The 18,794-nt window shown below is 38.8% G+C and overlaps 1 protein-coding gene across 1 annotated transcript in view; it reads right to left on the bottom strand.

Moving 5' to 3' along the window:
• Positions 1–422: 422 nt before the first annotated feature.
• Positions 423–18,794, bottom strand: part of LOC131787901 (uncharacterized) — a 28,594-nt gene continuing 10,222 nt past the window's right edge. The window contains exons 12-36 of the mRNA XM_066162926.1: positions 18,201–18,526; positions 17,664–17,802; positions 16,814–17,145; positions 15,136–15,274; positions 14,000–14,325; positions 13,593–13,731; positions 12,875–13,200; positions 12,459–12,597; positions 10,931–11,256; positions 10,276–10,414; positions 9,699–10,024; positions 8,699–8,837; positions 8,065–8,408; positions 7,689–7,827; positions 6,859–7,187; positions 6,128–6,266; positions 5,517–5,842; positions 5,182–5,320; positions 4,631–4,956; positions 4,314–4,452; positions 3,672–3,776; positions 2,957–3,035; positions 2,725–2,769; positions 2,286–2,333; positions 423–1,359 (exon numbers count right to left, since the gene is read on the bottom strand). Of these exons, the coding sequence (XP_066019023.1) occupies positions 1,332–1,359; positions 2,286–2,333; positions 2,725–2,769; positions 2,957–3,035; positions 3,672–3,776; positions 4,314–4,452; positions 4,631–4,956; positions 5,182–5,320; positions 5,517–5,842; positions 6,128–6,266; positions 6,859–7,187; positions 7,689–7,827; positions 8,065–8,408; positions 8,699–8,837; positions 9,699–10,024; positions 10,276–10,414; positions 10,931–11,256; positions 12,459–12,597; positions 12,875–13,200; positions 13,593–13,731; positions 14,000–14,325; positions 15,136–15,274; positions 16,814–17,145; positions 17,664–17,802; positions 18,201–18,526 (4,982 nt within the window). The 3' untranslated portion in view covers positions 423–1,331. The remainder of the gene's footprint in view (positions 1,360–2,285; positions 2,334–2,724; positions 2,770–2,956; positions 3,036–3,671; positions 3,777–4,313; positions 4,453–4,630; positions 4,957–5,181; positions 5,321–5,516; positions 5,843–6,127; positions 6,267–6,858; positions 7,188–7,688; positions 7,828–8,064; positions 8,409–8,698; positions 8,838–9,698; positions 10,025–10,275; positions 10,415–10,930; positions 11,257–12,458; positions 12,598–12,874; positions 13,201–13,592; positions 13,732–13,999; positions 14,326–15,135; positions 15,275–16,813; positions 17,146–17,663; positions 17,803–18,200; positions 18,527–18,794) is intronic.

Genomic DNA, 18,794 nt, shown 5'->3' with positions numbered 1-18,794 from the left:
ATTATGAAACGTCTATCGGTCGCGTAACGAAAACGCTGACGAAATAATTAGTGAGAAAGATAAGAAATAAATTGTCTCCTCTATGGGAAAATCTAACCTCTACATGACCATCACAATTGCTCGGTTTCTTTACCTTGATATTCCCAATGTTACATTACTATCAGTGCAGTTTCTTTCCCAGATGTTAGCTTTAGCAGTAGACTTACCGGAATGAATGCGCCTTTCGAGAAATTTCGATTAATTTTTGATGGGGGAAAAATCGATACGATTAACTAAGTCATGTGTCTGGCACAGTTTCATAAATTTGCAAAAGCAATAAATGATCGCAATATCGAAAAAATTTACATCAGCTGCTCAGATCTATGATTTTCTAAGGAGAGCTGTGAGCGTAAGGATCGAACACATGCGAATCTTAAAGCAAATCATACAACGCGAACAAAATGTCCAATTTAATTTGTTTAGAAAAATTGGTTCACTTTCCAAGATGTGTGGAACGCGATGAGTTCCCTTTGAGATAGAATGTCAAACCAAAAGAGCATTGATACAGTAAATAATCTGAACCCCGGGGTAACAGTCTGAACGTCCGGGTGAGGGTAGTCCTGATGATAGCGATGGTTGTATAAAAAAATTTATCCAAGACAATCATATTATGATATTCATCCAGTAGTCTAAAAAAGTAAAAAAAGTTAAAAGTATGCGAGCCATATTCTTCAGGTGTACAACGAGTTGTTACTTGTGTGGTTTTCAGGTTAGAGCAATTTACAACTGAGTGTCGAAAATACTCCGGGTTGCATTGGTTTTGCTTTTCTCCGCTCTGTGATTGGTCCAAAAGAACTTGCGCCACTCTCTCAACCAATCAGGTGCAAAACCAAAGCCAATCACGACTTGGTCACCCGCGTTTTCCCTCGCTTTGGACCGTTCACTGTTTACTTCGAGCGAGTTCTCATCGGTTCTTGCAGTTATTTTCCCATCTTCTGATTGGGTCTTGTGATAACTTTGGTTTTGTGTTTACGACACTCAATCGGAAACGCTCTACGAGCCAGTAATCACCAACTGCTACAAAATTACATCGTTTAGACAGCAACGAACTAAAAGTGACAATCTTTTCACATTTACGCATTAAAAAACTGATTCACTTCCTAATCATCCTCTGACTAATAAGAAAAACCGAACATGCTACTTCTGCTTGATGTTCTTTACTATGACTATTAAGAGGGAAAATGATTAGAATCCTCAAAGGATCTTTACATTTGTTTATATGATTTTTTCCAATTTCTTTTAAAAAACAGTAAGAGGCTAAAACATATCCTTGGTGCTGGAGTTTATTGATTTCAAAACTCGTGGTACACCACCTCGTCCCTATCAAAAAAAGGATTAACATCAAATTCAATGATTAGAGCTACATATATATTTCCACGAATGCAGTTCTGGGATTTCTAAGTTTTCAGAGGGATAGACTGAGTAATTTCCAGTTGAATGTCGGAGGTAATGTGGGTTTGCTTTGGTTGCGCCACTTTCGAATTCCCAACCATCAATATTCAAAATTAAAACCAATGATGACTTGGTCAGTCGCGTTCTGTTACGCTTTAGGCGGTTCGCCTGTTTGCTTTGAGTTTTTTTATTTCACGACTCTCCGTCGAAATGCCATCAATTGTTACGATAACAATCACCTATTTTAATCGATTAAAATTTTTTTTCGCTGAGGAGTTGGTAACCCAATGATTTACTGAAGCGAAAAAAGGAAATCAGGAAATAAAATAGATATGTGGATCTCGCTTCCACTTCGGTGGAGGTAAATATCCAAATGATATAAGTTTGCGAGAAAGCATGAAACTTAGAGGAAACACCGAGAGGCTGCCGTTATACTGTGCACACTCTGAGGAAAATCAACGATTGCGTCAAGAACTGCCCCAAAAATTATTAGGAAACTTAAGCACAAACGGTTTTTAGACGCGATGGTAGCCAGAAGATAAAGTTATCATGCCTGGTGCGCCTTTAACCATTTTTGTCCGAATAAATCATTTAGATTTAGCATACTAAAACGACATTCACACGACAAATACATTGGGGTCAAAGTGCGTAAGAATTAGTTTCATTCCTCTTCCGGATGCCATCGCTTCTCTTCAACGTCTATGCTTAAATAACCTCTATTAAGAAAAAACTATAACGAGTTACTTGTTCCTGTGTTCAATGTACGTGTTGTTCGTGGACTTACGTACTGTAAGTGGGACAAGCGTAAACATTCATACAAAAATACCGCAGTTCTCAGTGTTTTTTTTATTTACCCGTCATCGTATATTCTGTTAACTGCATAGTTTAATTCATCGGTTCCCCTGCAAAAAATAAAAGCAGATAACGTGAAAAACTGTAATAACGACTCTTAAAAGTGACTTTACACTGTCAGTTTACACCTGACAGTGGACCAAATCAATCATCAGCAGTGTTCGTTTTGGAAGTTAAAAATTGTGATTGGAAAATCACAAGTAAAGACGTCAAGTGCAGGAAAAAACCATAGAATGATATGCTTGCAGAGATGTGTGCATAGGATGAGTTTATCAATAGATTTTTGTGAAGGCCAAAGTCCTATAAAGAACTGGAGTACACCATATTTAACGTAAGTAAATGGTCTGTGAGTCAGTCAGTATACTAAGAAAGATGTGCTAAGACGTTTTTTCTTTCAGACGAACAAACAAACAAACAAAACTAGAAATGATTTCTACTCACTTTTGAAATGCGACTGAGTTGATGTCCTTATTCCTTTTAGCTCTCCTATTTAAAAACAAGTTTACAAAGTCACATCATAGGAAAGAAAACCATAGGTAAGAGTTTAATCGTTATACAATGTAAATATCATATAAACATCTTCATGTCTTGTTCATGAGTTAAACCTGTACATTTCAAGTTCTTTGATGCCGTCGCTAGACAACGAATTTCCCCGTTTAGAGCTCGTTCTCACCTTTTCCAGTAAAATACACCCAAGGCAGCGATCAAAATGCTTAATATCACGGGTAACACCACAGCAAGTACATTGACACCTGTCAAAAGATGAACGCATCTACCCAGTTAAACAATCAAGTACAAGGAGTTGGTTTCCCTCGTATCTCAAAAATAAATGCCTTGTCATAAAAGTTGGATAGGGAGGTATGATAAGGCCACTCCTCATTACGACCCTGGTTTTTTTTAGCCCACATTGACTCATCTTCAAGAGAGCAGGAGATAAACACTTTATTCGTGTTACTCGAACTTGGGAAATTAGTCTGAAATTGGGTGTGGTTTTCTTCGAGACTGACGCGGATCAGCCTTTTTGCTGACCAAAATTCTGAAACTATAGGCTATCAACAGCGAAGGGAAAAAGCCTTTCACAGAGTTCAATATGAAAAACTGGTGATGGATGATGACTCTAGACTGTGCGATCACAATCTACTTACCGTTTTATTACCTTGCTCAACGTAAGTCGAATGTTTTTGTGACTTGCAATCGACAAAAAAATTCATATGATGATGATTTAATTGGTTAACTCCTCAACGATAGTTGGTGAGATAAAAATGTTTAATTATGCTGCCCAGTTTCAATAATTTCCTTTGTGCTGGATGTTAAGCGCACGGGTTTCGTTTTCTTAACGCATCGTCTGACGCGACAACACAACAATTAGACAAAATTTTCAGTGGCACCTTCTGTTTTCCGGTTCCCTCTGCTCGCTGCGGGTCTTCCCTCTCCTCTGTTTTTAGCTTTTGTCGTCATTTCTGATGGTGGTGCCGTTGGCGAATAGGTAAGCGCTAGGAGGTCAAAGAAAGTTTCAAATTCAGGTTTTTTCTTACTAAAAAATTGAAACATGTTCAAGAATTCGCGGTGACAACATGATACCGAAAAGACCAAATTGAATGGTTGCTAATTTGCACAGACTTTGCTCATCGCAAAAGCAAACTGAGGTTTGCAAGGTAGGAATGAGATGATTGTGCTCTTTTCTACAATCGGACCAACTCTTTGTATCTATGTTTCAATTAAACACTAAAACAGGAAAAACTAGCCAGTCAAGGCTTGTGCGCTGAAGCCAATCAAATTGAGCGAAAACGAAAGTAATGTAATAAAATGTAAAAGAGTGAAGAGTGACAGTCAAACATCGTGTAAAATAAATTAAATTAGTCTGAAATCATAATTGTGATTTCAAATTAATCACCACTATTAAACTGAGAGCATCTTAAAATTGCCTAGCAGCCAATCTTTCATTGTAAACTCAAGCAGGTATTGCACCCAAAATTTCTCTATGAGCAAAGGCATCATCACAGTTCAGCGATACAAGACAGCTACTGTACCTGAGCAGCCGTAGATTTCCACTCTCATCGATATATGATTGTGCCACTCAACAGGAATCAGGCGAATGTAACGTGCTGATATTGGTGGACTGAGCATGTTTTTTACAACTGTGTCACTGTCCTGATTTCCATAAAATACCTGACGTTGAGACAGTAAAGCCAGAAATTATCAATTTGCTGAGTAACTATAAAAGAAGGGACCTGAAGTTTTTTTAGAATTTTACGGCCTACAATTAACTGCTTCACTTAAAATAAGCACTTGAGTCAAAATGGGGTCAAGTGGCAAACCTCTTTGTTCCTTTCAGCAGTAATCATACCTTTGCTGAACTGTCTTCCGTTGCATTATAAAATTCAAAAGTCACTCCGTCACTGCTATACTGTATGCGGTATCTGGACACCCACTGGTTTTTCCCATTCATCCCCTGAGTTGCAACACCTGTCACTTGGAGGTTACCGCCGATATCCACTTGAAGCCACTGATTGAAGTTATTGCTCAAGGCTGACCATCCCCCTCCCTTATGCCAGTCTGCTTTTGAGTTTAACCTTGCCTCCTTTGCGCTATGGTTCCCATCCAGTTGCGATGATACCCTTATGTTGGCATCAGGTATTCCTTTATTCTCCATACCAAGCGCTGCAGCGCATCCTGTGTTTGAAAATAAAGATATTTTTAGGAGATAAATGATTCGGATCCTTTCACAATGGCAACACATTCGCATAATCTTCCAAGAACAAGATTTTGCATAATTTGTGAGACCGCTTGAATGATTATATTTCATCATTTAGGGGCCAGTATCTGAAGATATAAAGGTTTTGATATTAAGTAACCCTATTTAGAGAATGATCAGTTATAATTGTTAGTTCAAAGCACCTGGACAGCCATAGATCTCTATCCGCATCGAGATATGATTGTGCCACTCCACCGGTATAAGCCGTATAAACCTTGTTGTGATTGGGGGCCTCACACTGTTGTAAACCACGGCCTCGCTGTTTGTATTTCCCGTGAAAATCTTAAGACAATAAAAAGGGAAAAAATCAACTGATGCGTCATCAAAAAAGGAATGTGCATGACATGAATATGGCATTTGGCATTTGTGTCACTATTAATTAGAAGAACTCCAATATTCATTCCTTTTGGGTGCATTTTTTTCTAATCCTTAGGTGCTTAAGATTACCTTTTCAAGTTACAGAAATGATTAAACGTACCTTGGCTACGCTGGCATTTGATGGTTTGTACACCTGGAAGCTTTGGCCATCCTCGCTGTACTCCACCCTATACTTGGTCACCCACTGGTCGTACCCATTCCTTCCTTGAGTGGCCACACGTGTCACACGTTTATCAGCACCAAGATCCGCTTGAAGCCATTGGTTAGCATCATTTGTGAGAGCTGACCAACCTCCGCCGAAGCCACCTTCTGCTTTGTAATTTAACCTGGCCTGGCTTGGGGGGGTTTTGCCACCCAAAATCGAGGATGAGGTTATTTTAGAGTCAGCGATATTTCCGCTTTCCATACCAAGGGGTGCGATGCAGTCTAAGAAATGCGAAAAAATGGTCATGAAGCAAATGCAGTTTCCTTTGGGGAAATGATGATACTTGATTAATACATAACTACCAATAATAAACGCTGATACCTTAAAACTTGCGGTTGGAAAATGATCATGCAGTTGACTTGATACACTTATAGCTGTATCTTTTCGATCAATTACTTGACCTTGCCACAGGCTATTGCTAATTCAAAATTCCGTATGGTCATTTTAATGAAGAAGACACCTCTTAACTATGAAAGTAAAAAGTCGCTGGAAAGAATTGACTGTACCTTGGCATCCGTAAATCTCAATTCTCATTGATATGTGTTTGTGCCATTCTATCGGCAATACCCGGATGAAACGTGCTCTGACTACTTTAGTCAGTTTGTTAACGACAACTGTTGCACTGTCTTCATTTCCGTCGAAAACCTTCAAAAGGAAGTTTAAAAAGGAAATGTAGTTAACCGCCGCCTGGTTAGCTCATGTGGATGAGCGCCAGACCACTGTGCGGGAGGTCAGGGCCTTAAAATAACTGAGGAGAGTGTGCTGCCTTTGCTATGATATCTGCAAGCGGTTAGACATTCTAGGATAAGGACCCGTCTCCCGCATCTTCTTGGTACTAGTTAGTAGGGGACGTTAAAGAACCCACACACTTATCGCAAAGAGTAGGGAACGTAGTTCCTGGTGTTGTGGTCTGCCCTAGAAGAACCTTTCGAATCCGTAGAGAGAAAATGCTCGTAATATGGTAAATATAAATATAATATAATACATTTTGTTTGCTTTGGTATTCTCGGTGAGTCAGTTTAATGTGACCCTAGACCACAATTCACTCACCCACTTAACCATTAAGACACCCGACCTTCCCTCAACCATTCATTTAGGCTGTTCAAATTAGCAAAACTGGCTTAAAAGTTTTCTCATTTACTTACATCGGCCTCAAACTGATCCAGCCGTAACGTAAATATTACATAGTGTCAATTTATCATTACTTCACATCAAGAATACAGCCGTAAGAGCATACCTGTGCAGAACTATGTTCTGCTTTCCTGTAAAAGTTGAAGTAAGTCCCGGAATGGCTAAATTGTACTCTGTATTTTGTCACCCACTCATCGAGTCCATCTATCCCCTGTGTTGCTACACGCGTCACAATTGCCTTACTTCCAAGGTCCACTTGAAACCATTGATAAAGATCGTTCTTGAGAGCAGACCATCCCCCATTTTTACCACCTATGGCTGCTTGAGTGTGCAACCTGGCCTGTGTTGGAGCACGATCATCATTCAGTTGTGAGGAGGCAGATATTTGCGCATTAGAGATGAATTTACTCTCCATGCCGAGGGGGGATACACAGCCTGAATATGTCGAGAAAAACATATCGCAGATATAGCTACAAAAAGGTTGAAAATCTTTTATTAATGATCTTGTAATACGTACAATCAAGTGTTAACGCCAAGCCATACCACCCAAAGTTGAGGTCATTCCTTTAGAGAGGAGTTATTTTATAACTAAACTAGTGATAGTTAAATAAAACCTTTGAAAAGCTAGATAGTTAACATACCGCTATCAACGTTACGATGACAAAAGGTCGTCCATACCAATTTTGTGGGTTTACCTCCATCGTTCAGGTAATTTTCGTCACTATCATAATAAGCGGTTGCAATGCTGTTTGTTTTACATGAACAAGTAAGATATAAACGAAAACAACTGCATTACCTTATAAAGATGATGTTAAAAGTGGTGATCATAGTGATGATAACAAAAATTATGGTGATGACAATAATAATAATAATAATAATAATAATAATTATTATTATTATTATTATTATTATAATGACAAGAAATATGGAAATTACCTGGACAGCCATAGATCTCAACCCTCATGGATATGTGTAGGTGCCAACTCACTGGTCTAATTCGAATATAGCGTGCTCCGATTGGCTGGCGTACGTCGTTAATGACTACGGTCTCTCCGTCTGTATTTCCTGGGAAGACCTATTCAAAGTTTTTAGGATTAGTGAAAAGCGAGCTCTCTATCAGAACATTGCGAAAGGCCTCATACACCCCACACACATCCACCCCCCCTCAAACAATGAAGCTTTCAGGAAGAAAGAATATTGCTTTCCCATTCTCGGCCACTTTGTCTTTTTTCTCACAAGTTTTAAATTTAATGTTGAGTTAAGATCACTTACAATGTCTTAAAATTGAATCAATATTGCTTTAAAGGTGTACCTTGTCACTTTCGTGTGGCGTCTCCTTGTAAAACTGAAAAGATACTCCATCGTCACTATACTGCAATTTATATGCTGTCACATATTGGTCCCAATCTCTCCAGTAATACATCCATCGTCCGCCTTGGGTCGCTATACCTGTCACTGTGGTGTATTGACCAAGATCTACTTGAAACCATTGGTTTAAATCATTTATACTCGATAACCAACCATGAGAGGTGTGGGAAGCTCTCTTATAATGTAACCTTCCTTGCCTGGCTGCATGATCATCATCCAAATGCGAAGAAGCACTTATCTGTGCATCGGTGATTGCCCCGCTATCCATGCCAAGTGGTGCCGCACAACCTGTTTGTATTGAAACCGGAAAAGAAAGCGAAAGGTGTATTTTCTCTTCGTACAGTTGAGGTCTTCCTTTAAGCGCATCGTGATACTTTTGTTCTCTTTACTTACTGAAATTTGGACGAATTAAAGGTAACACTATACAATGAAAAACCATGGCTACTAAAAAGGGGACGTCGTCTTCAAAAGTTATAATAGATTCACATGAATAACCTGTGATGAATTTGAGAGGCTTTGGTTGTTTTAAAGGTTTTGTCAAATAAATTTTCCAGCGTTATTGTCAACAGGAAATGTACCTGGGCAGCCGTAAATCTCCATTCTCATCGATATCCGGTTGTACCAGGCCAGCGGTTTCAGTCGGATGTAGCGTGTGGTTATTGGTGGGCTCAATGTGTTATAAACAACAGAATTTTGGTCTTGATTTCCATTGAACACCTAAACAATTGACAAGGGATAGAAAAAATTAGGGTAAATTTTTCAACACTGCTCAGGTTCGCTCAACCTGACTTGGGGTCTTACCGATTTGCTGACTGATGTTGAGCAGATGAATATGTTCTGATGCGTGAATGGAAGATAGACCGACAGATGTACGGTGGATCGATGGATTAGACATATGGATTGGAAGGAAGGATAATGGATGGATAACGGAATTAATGCACAGATGGATAGATAGATGGATGAATCCGGAAATGGACGGATTGAGAGGTGAATGGATGGATGGGCGAATGTATGGAATTGATTGATAGTTGAAGGACTATATAAATAGATAAAAAAAAATTATTTATTCAAGTAACTTTGATCAAAGAAAATCCAATTTTAAAGATCGTGAGAGATCTTTATTTGTTTCTACTTTCCTTGAGATAGGACCAGCCGAGCATACTCAATAATTCCTTTGTATATAGGTAACCAATAGTAGTACGTGATTACGCGTGCAGCATGATTGCTGAGCTACAATTATTAGGTTAGAAGTGGGAGCAAAATATTTAATGGATGAATGTATGGATGGACGAACGGATGAGTGCTTGGATAAATCGATAGATTGAGCTAATGCATGGACGGACAGATGGATGAATGGATGGAATTTTAGACGCATGGAAGGAGAAAAGGAGAGTGGGAGGGAAAGAGGAATAGGTGGATAGATGAAGTTCCCCTTTCTCGAACACATTTCTCTTTCTTCTAAAATATTTGTCGGTTCTGCATTTTTCGATGAAACAACCGCGAATTTTACCTGCACGAAAGTTACTGGTAAAAGTCTGTAACTTAGCAAAGAAAATAAAGGCTTAGGATATCTGGTACCTTGGCAGAGCTGGATCTAGCTTCCTTGTAGAGGTGGAAGGTCATTCCATCATCACTGTATTGTAACATATATCTGGTCACCCACTGATCGTAGCCATATATCCCCTGAGTCGCCAGTTGCGTTACTTTTGTGTGACTACCAAAATGCACTTGAAGCCATTGGTTACGATCATTTGTGAGAGCTGACCAACCCCCAACTTTGTAACCATCCGCTTGGAAATGTAACCTGGCCTGTGATGCAGAGTGATTGCCATCCAGTTGTGACGATGCTGTTATCTGAATATCAGATATTGATCCAAATGCCATTCCAAGAGGATTTATGCAACCTTAGTTTGACAAAAATGAACGGTTAGAGTTAAAAATAGATGCCATTGTTTCATAGATAATGGCTACCTATTCCTGTGGTCAGAACCACATTTAAAGATATTGTCATTCACAACATGCAGCGTGCCACAGACAGCCTATCAAAAAGTGATTAACATCAGGTAGAATAAATGCAACCTGCTATCTGTGCAAAAGAACTCAAAGCCTAGTATTCAATATGTCTTCACAACGAATATGAGATTATTCTACATACCTGGACAGCCATAGATCTCGATCCTCATTGATATTCGATTGTGCCATTCAACGGGTTTGAATCGAATGTAACGCGTTATAACGGGTGGAGTCAGTGTGTTGTACACGACAGTGTCACTGTCTTTGTTTCCTTTGAAAACCTTAATACAAAAACGCAAATACGTTAACAACAAAGATGATTACTCAAAGTCTTCTTCGGTATTAATTTTTCTCAAAACAAATGAAAAGATTGCCAAATGAGCCAAAAACTTCATAGAATCCCCACGCTTCTTATTTCTTACAATTCGCTTCAAATGAGAAACATTTTGAGAACAAAAGCGTACGATAGAGTAGATTTACGTCGATCTGCATGACCACAATTTTTTTATCAGAGCTGACCTATACTGAGGAGAACTGAGGAACTCGCTGAGCTTCGTGTGTAAAAATCTACACAAAATAAAATGATGTGAAATTTCATTCCTAAAACAAAGTCAAAGGAAACAAAATTTGGTGACTATACTTCTGAAAACTTGTCTTTGCCCTGGATTCTTTCCAACTTGACAATGGAATTCAGAAATAGCCTGGCAAGGCTTTGATAACTGGGATTGAATAAAATTTTATTTTTATTGCTTTTGCCATTGAGAATACTGTTGAGAAAACCACTTCAAAATGCAAACCTTCGCGACAAAATCTCCTGGATCCTCAAAGAAATGAAAGGTGTCTTCATCTTCACCGTATTGCAGTCTGAACTTGGTCACCCACTCGTCACGCCCATTCCTCCCCTGAGTAGAAATGCCCGTCACCCTTACATAACTACCAAGATCCACCTGAAGCCATTGGTTTACGTCATTTTTAAGCGCTGACCAGCTTCCTCCGTTTTCTCTATTTGCCTTTGAATGTAACCGGGAATGCTTTGCGGAGTGATTTTCATCCAGCTGTGTTGACGACTTAATTTGAGAGTCCGAAATTTTTCGATTTTCCATGCCATACGGTGACATACATCCTAAATTAAAAGCGAAAACTAAGTTTTTAGAAAACCTTCTTATGGCCATTGGTCGTAAGATCGACTGGAGTTCAATTTTTTTTACTAATACAACTGTTGTATGGAGGTTGGACGATCGCCAAGCGGGAGTTCAAACTAGATCTCGTAATCACGAGTATGATTACGCACAGAGTTAAACGACACAAAGTTCTATTACCAATTCATAAAAATTGTGGCAAAATATGAGGAAAAAAATACACAGTGGTTAAATGTGTTTATGAGCAAAAACATAACAGTCGGGAAAGATTCCATACAATAGCACGTGCGTATAACGTTGACTGTCAAAAAACATGACGCTCAAACTGCCCCTTTACACTGCCCAATTATAAGCGTAACACCTGGACTGCTTTTTGAGTGCTTCATTGCCACTCTCGCTAAGAGCGGTCCTCTCGACTTCCCGTCGGAGAACGTTTTTCTTTTATTTTTTGCCCATGGAAAGGGTTTAGGATACATGTTTCAAAAATCGTTTAGTTGTTCTCCAATTCTCTTTTTTTGCGTCGCCACAAGCCAAAAATGATTTTTGGCCAGACCACCCCTGTGGACAGCGATCGAAGGTGTAAATTTCAAAGATTTTGTCCAGCGCGCAGCGACTGCATCAATGTAGCTCACGGAATTCTATCTTGCTACAAGTTACAAGGTGTATTCAGTTTTTCAGCCCGATTAACGACTGCATTTTGATAATTCTTTCGTAAAAAGTAGTGAGTTTTTGATATGCAAATTAAGGTCGAAGAGAACGGTCTCCTCTGATCACGCTAGTATGAAAAATATTTCAGCTGAAGTTTCCATATTTTGTCTGTGAACTAACTGAATACACCTTGTAACTTGTAGTAAGATAGAATTCCGTGAGCTTCATTGATGCAGTCGCTGCGCGCTGGACAAAATCTTTGAAATTTACACCTTCGATCGCTGTCCACAGGGGTGGTCTGGCCAAAAATCATTTTTGGCTTGTGGCGACGCAAAAAAAGATAATTGGAGAACAACTAAACGATTTTTGAAACATGTGTCCTAAACCCTTTTCATGGGCAAAAAATAAAAGAAAACTTTTCTCCGACGGGAAGTCAAGAGGACCGCTCTTAGCGGGAGCGGCACTTAAGTAGGTCTACTAATAGCCAATTATGTTCGAAGAATTAATCGTAGTCACTAAAATAAGGATTTAAAACTACCTGGACAGCCATACAATTCCATCCTCATTGAGATGTGGCTGTTCCACGTCATTGGTATCAGCCGTATATACCGAGCTGTTATTGGTGGAGTCAATTTGTTGTATACGACTGTCTCTGAATCTTGGTTTCCATCAAACACCTAAGTATAATGATCACTGATTTTAAACAAGTAATCTAAGATTCAAACATTATTCCATCGATTTCTCGTTTCAAGACGCTTTATGAATGATATTTCATACACATCCGTAGTGCAAAACTCAATACATGAGGGAAGAGATCGCTCATATGAGCTAAAGTAAAAATCCTTTGTAATAGCCGTTTTTCAACGGTTTTCTTTTTTAACGATTTATTTCTTGAAATAAAACCTCAAAGATAGCCCTTTCAAGTGAGGTTTTACCTGTGAAATTGTACCACACCTTTTCTGAGCTGCTGTCAGATTCCTTATAGAAAGTGAAGGTCACACCGTCATCGCTGTACTGCAAGCTGTATTTGGTGACCCATTCTTTAAATCCGTTTCTTCCCTGGGTCGCCACTACCGTTACCCGCGCAAAAGTATTAAGATCCACTTGTAGCCACTGATTACGATCATCTGTGAGAGCCGTCCAGCCACCTTGCTTTTGACCATTTCTCTTATGGTGTAGTCTACCTTGTATTGCAGAATGATTTCCATCCAGTTGCGAGGAGGCACTTATCTGAGCATCTTCTATTGTCTGACTTTCCATTCCGAGGGCAGTCATACATGCTACATTTGTTGTTAAGAGATAAGCGTCAGATGCAGATACTATCCAAACTTTACACCACACTTATTAACTTCCTCTTTTAATAATTGCCTCTGATAAACTATTGTAGTCACCAAAAGGATTGGTTAATTTCAGTCAAAATTACTTCGATAAAATACCAAAATTAAATCACACGCATTCATCTCACTGCACCCTCTATTTCTCTCAAAATTCTCTAATTAGTAACTAAGACCCTTCTGACTCGCTGGTATATACCTGTGGCTGAAAAGCCAGTATTTAAAATTTGACAGCTGATTTTAAAGTCCTATTAAGCTTCTCAGTCAATCTAGTTATTATTATTTTCTGAGGTTTTTTGGCCGGCGGATTCTAAGACCCAGATCAATAATCGCCATACCTGGACAGCCAAAGATCTCTGTTCTCATGGAAATCTTATTGTGCCAACTGGTTGGTATAAATCGTATAAACCTTGCTGTGATTGGAGGATTCAGATTGTTATAAACAATGGTATCACTTCCTTTATTCCCATTCAGCACCTGTAGATTGTAAGTAGCATGGATTAAGTCCATTTTTGGAAGGGCCCTTTAAAGTGACATACACTGCCCTTACAAGGCCCTTATCTTTCATTTGAAATCAGAGTCAAAGTATGTGCAGTAGTAATATTTCAAGAAAGTAAAAAACATACGCATGTTTCAAAATTATTGCATTTGTGTAAAGAGTATGGATTGAAAGAGTTGTCCCCTATCTCGCCTTTGGATATTGCTCTTGTCCATCACACGCATGTGACATCTAACTAAGACATACCGTCCATTCGTTGTCACCCTGTTGCTTGTAATTCTGGAAGTTTTTTCCATCGTCACTAAATTGTAACTTGTATTTGGTCACCCACTCGTCGTTGGCATTCAACCCTTGAGTCGCCACACGCGTCACTCTAGTATAACTGCTAAGATCGACCTGCAGCCATTGGTTTTTATCGTTTGTCTGAGCTGACCATCCCCCAGCTTTATTTCCTTCTTCTTTAAAATTCAACCTGGCCTGACTTGGTGAATGGTCGTCATCCAGTCGCGAAGAAGAACTGACCTGGACATCAGTGATCGATCCATCCTCCATTCCAAGCGGTGCAAAGCATCCTGGGTTGTTTTGAGAAAAAAAGGAAAAGAAGGGAAAAGAATAAGAAGATAAAGCAAATTTGGCAAGGTATTTATTTGGTGGGATGAGCCAAGCAATCTTCGATTTGCTTTACTTGGTTTCCTCACACAATTGAATCCTTTTCCTCCAATCTTATGTATGACAAGAGGTGTGAGTTTACTGAAAGCTGACTCTATTAAAGGCATATAGGAGACGAGCTTATCCAAAACGGTGGTAAGATTGTCGAATACCAAAACCAAATTATTCTCAAATACCAATCAAAACAAAAGTTAACATTATTAACCAATGAGAACTCATATAAAAACAAGCAATCTGCTTGAAGCAAGGGAAAACGCTAGTTACTAAGTTGGGATTGGTTTTAGTTTCGCACTTCATTGGCTGAGATGGTGGCCCGAGTCTTCCAGACCAATCTCAGTGCAGAACAAAGCAAAATCAAAGCAATCCAGGATCACTATCAATAACCAATTGAAACCTGCTTTGATAGAAAATTGACAAATGTAATTAAGGATGTGATCTGTGAGAGTTGCCCTTAATGCATTGGCTAATTTTTATATTAGTTTTAATTCTCAACTACATGTAATATGTAATTAGGACAGATCTTTTAGCCATGATATTTTATCCACAATTTTCAACCTTTAATGTTATATTATTTTGTTTATGTAATGAAGCATTTTATAAAAGCTAGTGCGAACGACCATGAAATATTAAGTTTACAAGTAATATGAAATAGGTACAAATTAATACAACCACTGCAACAGCAACAACGAAATAGACAGCGATATGATTCTAACCTTCGCAACCATAGATTTCCACTCTCATAGAGATGCGACTGTACCATTCCACCGGATTGAACCGGATGTAACGTGCCGTAATTTGCCTTGCCAATTTATGGTATACGATGCTGTCTGTGTCTTGATTACCATCAAATAGCTGAAAAGAAAATCATATTCACTTTACGGTATTTGGAGGAATTGTGACAAAAAGCTTTATAAATACTTTTATAAAATAATAGTACGCGTGCTCTCCTTGGTTAACTCGTCAGTCTATATGAGAATACCTGAACAAGGTTTTAACGTCGCACTTTTACAATACTCGTAAAGGAATTTCATGTACAAGTAAACATAGCAGAAATGGAGAAAAATTTTCCAAATTCTGAGTTAGGGTGTTGCTTAGTCTTTACTCCTGTGACTTAAGAAAAAGGATAAGGAAAGAAGAACTTTAGCGCCATGTCTGCCTTCATGATCGTGAGAGTGAAAGACGACAAAATACGAAATATATACTTTTCTGATGAGAAATTTTCCCATTTGAGTACTGCAATTATCATGTTTATTACCAAATTTTCACCAAAACGCATACCAAGTTGTGCCGTTCTCAGCGTAAAAAAGTTATTTTCTTAAAGGCAATAATAGTCTTCAACTATTTTATTCAGAATGGGCAGCATACTTTACGAGGCAGCCTACACAAAGAACGAACAGCGATTCAGCTTCTCAACCATGTTCTCGGGCTACCAAATCGGGCAAGTTTTCGTCACTCCCCAAAGTAATCAACCGCAGCGATAATCATTTTCAACCTAATTAAACCTCTTCTCTTGAAGTTCTTTCCTTGGGGAATCGTATATCTTAAACATTTCGGGAGTAATATTTCAAATTTACGGCATCGTTTCATTCACACGGTGCTTCGTTTGTCGTGTTGTTGAAGGAAAATATTTCATGAAAAGCAATTATGGAAGTATTTCCTTGTTTATTAAACACGAGGGAGTAGGTTTGAGAGAATTTGAGAAAGTTAAGTAATAGAAAGTTATACAAAGTTATACCGGCTGGTTTCCGCAATCGCTATCACGCACGTCTGTTATCAAACATCAGAAACAGGAAGAAACGCATCTTTATTCGTTAACTTTCTTGAATTCTACCAGCCACATTTGTGTTCAGGTGAGAGTATGTAAACACGAAAAAGTTACTTATTGCTTAATAGTAACTCACTAAAGAACCGAGGAGTCTTCTACAGCAGAATGATTCTTCAGAAGATGAATGAAATTGTCTTCGATTGTTTCAGAATAAACCAAAAGCTTAACTGGTTGCGAATCTGAATTGTATTTCTATGGAGGATTAATTTTGCCGGTTTTTTCCCGCCTTTGACAAATTTAAGTTAGTTGGATCTTCAAATATTCAACTTTGCTTCCCTAGTTCATCACAATTTTTAAGGTTGGCAGTTGATTCTTTTAATTTCTCAGTTATGAGCAAACCACTCTGGATTTTTTTGATCCCCAAACGTTACTTCCGTTCTTTACTCCAAGTTTGATTGTTTTTTTTTTTCCCTTTCAGAAGGTTTCCGTTCTGTAGAACGTGGTTTTCAAGTTTCCAGAAAACTAACTGAACTTAGAATTTGCAATAAGCCAAATTTTGTCGCCATCTGTAAAATTCTAAAATATTATGGCCAAACATCAGTAACAACGAGAAAGACTAAAAATACCTTGACTGAGTTGTCGCCTTTTTCTTTGTAAAAATGGAAGTTTACTCCATCAGTACTGTATTGCAACCTGTACTTGGTCACCCAATCATGCTGCCAGTTTACATCCCTCCCCTGAGTTGCGATACCAGTCACAGAGGTGTACATGCCAAGATCCACTTGAAGCCATTGTTTGAGATCCAGCAAACGAGATGACCAGGCTCCTGTCTTTACTCCAGTCAACTTCGAATTCAGCCTGGCCCTAGACGGGGCATAATTGTCATCCGACTGTGTTGAGGCAGTTATTTGTGCATCCTTGATTGCTCCACTTTCCATTCCAAGAGGTGTGCGGCACACTGAAATTAGTGATCGTAAATTAATTGAATAAGAATTCATTCGTCTCATCAGAAGCAAGAAAAAGGGAAAAATTCTGGGCTCTCCTAGAAGAATCGAGTTCCAGAAGCTCGAAAAATTTCGCCCTAAGGCTGTATTACCAAGCTAGAGATCACTGTGGTGAGATTGGCTATTATTAGTCATATTTGACACGTGTCCCGCATGCTGCACCTTCTACGAGATCAACATTGTTGGTAGTGTTGTGTTGCTGAATAGAGCAGAAAAGATGGTTAAATGGCATGCACTTCAAAGAAGTAGGTAAAGTGAATGTTATTGCACTGAGTGTGTCTACTGTAATTTATTTCCCGATGCAAATCCTCCTTATACCAGACTGTAAGTCTACTTTCTTGAGCGAAATAATAAGTTACACTTGTGTCATTTGCGCTATATATTTATCCTCTTACATTGCCGGTACTTTCTTAAAAGGTATATTAAAGGGCAGCCCTACTCCGTGTTTTGTTGGAATTATTTGTTACGTTACCTGTACAACCGTAGATCTCTATTCTCATCGCTATGTTCTTATGCCACGTTATGGGTAAGATCCTTATGTATCGTGCTGTGATTGGAGGTTTAAGAATGTTGTAAACAGCATTTTCACTATCACTGTTTCCGGGAAATATCTAAGCGAGGAAAACAGATAGCGTTAGCGTTAGGGAAAAATGATGCTTTGAGCTTGCGAATGATATGCAATGAAATGAAAGAGTTCTGTCTGCCTTTTGTCATACATTTGAATAACACACTCTAGTGGTACAGCTACGCAATTACAAGAGAGGTCCTTAACTGAAAAACTGCCCTTGAGATCCATAGTGTATCATGGCCTTTGCTTTCATTAGGTTAGGAAGCTACTTTGTTAGGCATGATTCAAATCCGTTACAATTACAGCGTGAAAATTAACAAAAGACCGCTTTTAGGCAGATTGCATGTGCAAATAATTAATAAACTTTGAAATCTGTCTGAAGTTTATTAACGATGCCAATAATTCTCAAAGCCCTGCATTAAATTAGTTGGAGCTGCATACCTTAGGGTTGCTAACACCAATTTCCATGTAAGACTTGAAAGTGATTTCGTTAATACTGTACTCTAACTCAAAGGAAATCACCCACTGATCATAGCCATCCCTCCCTTGAGTCGCCACTCGTGTTACTCGAGTATAACTACCAAGATCCACCTGAAGCCATTGATTACGGTCATTTGTAAGAGGAAGCCAACCGCCCTGCTTTATTCCTCTTATCTTGGTATTCAGTCTGGCGCGCTGTGGTGCATGATTATCATCCAGTTGTGATGATGCACTGATTTGGCCATCGGCGATCATTCCACTCTCCATACCAGCGGGTGTAATGCAAGCTTAAGGAGAAAATAACAGACAATCAATTATCCTAAGTTAGTTTACTTGGTGAAGTTTCCAACCTGAGTACATAATTTGTAAGTTGGTGTGTTTTGCCGAGTCTTACTTCTCGACAAAATGCTGAGGACATCTTTCCTTTCTTTCCCTTCCATTCTCCTAAACTAGCATTTTTTTTAAATTTATTCGTGTGTATGTGGAAAAACTTCTTTGTAAATGAACCAAAGTTGCAATTAGTTTGAGAAATTTAAGGAACTTAATTTATTCCTT

This window comes from Pocillopora verrucosa, chromosome 3 (genome assembly GCF_036669915.1).
Source record: "Pocillopora verrucosa isolate sample1 chromosome 3, ASM3666991v2, whole genome shotgun sequence".
Taxonomy (NCBI): Eukaryota; Metazoa; Cnidaria; class Anthozoa; order Scleractinia; family Pocilloporidae; genus Pocillopora; species Pocillopora verrucosa.
Note: the sequence above shows the minus strand (reverse complement) of the source record. Positions and strands in the feature narration are given on the sequence as shown.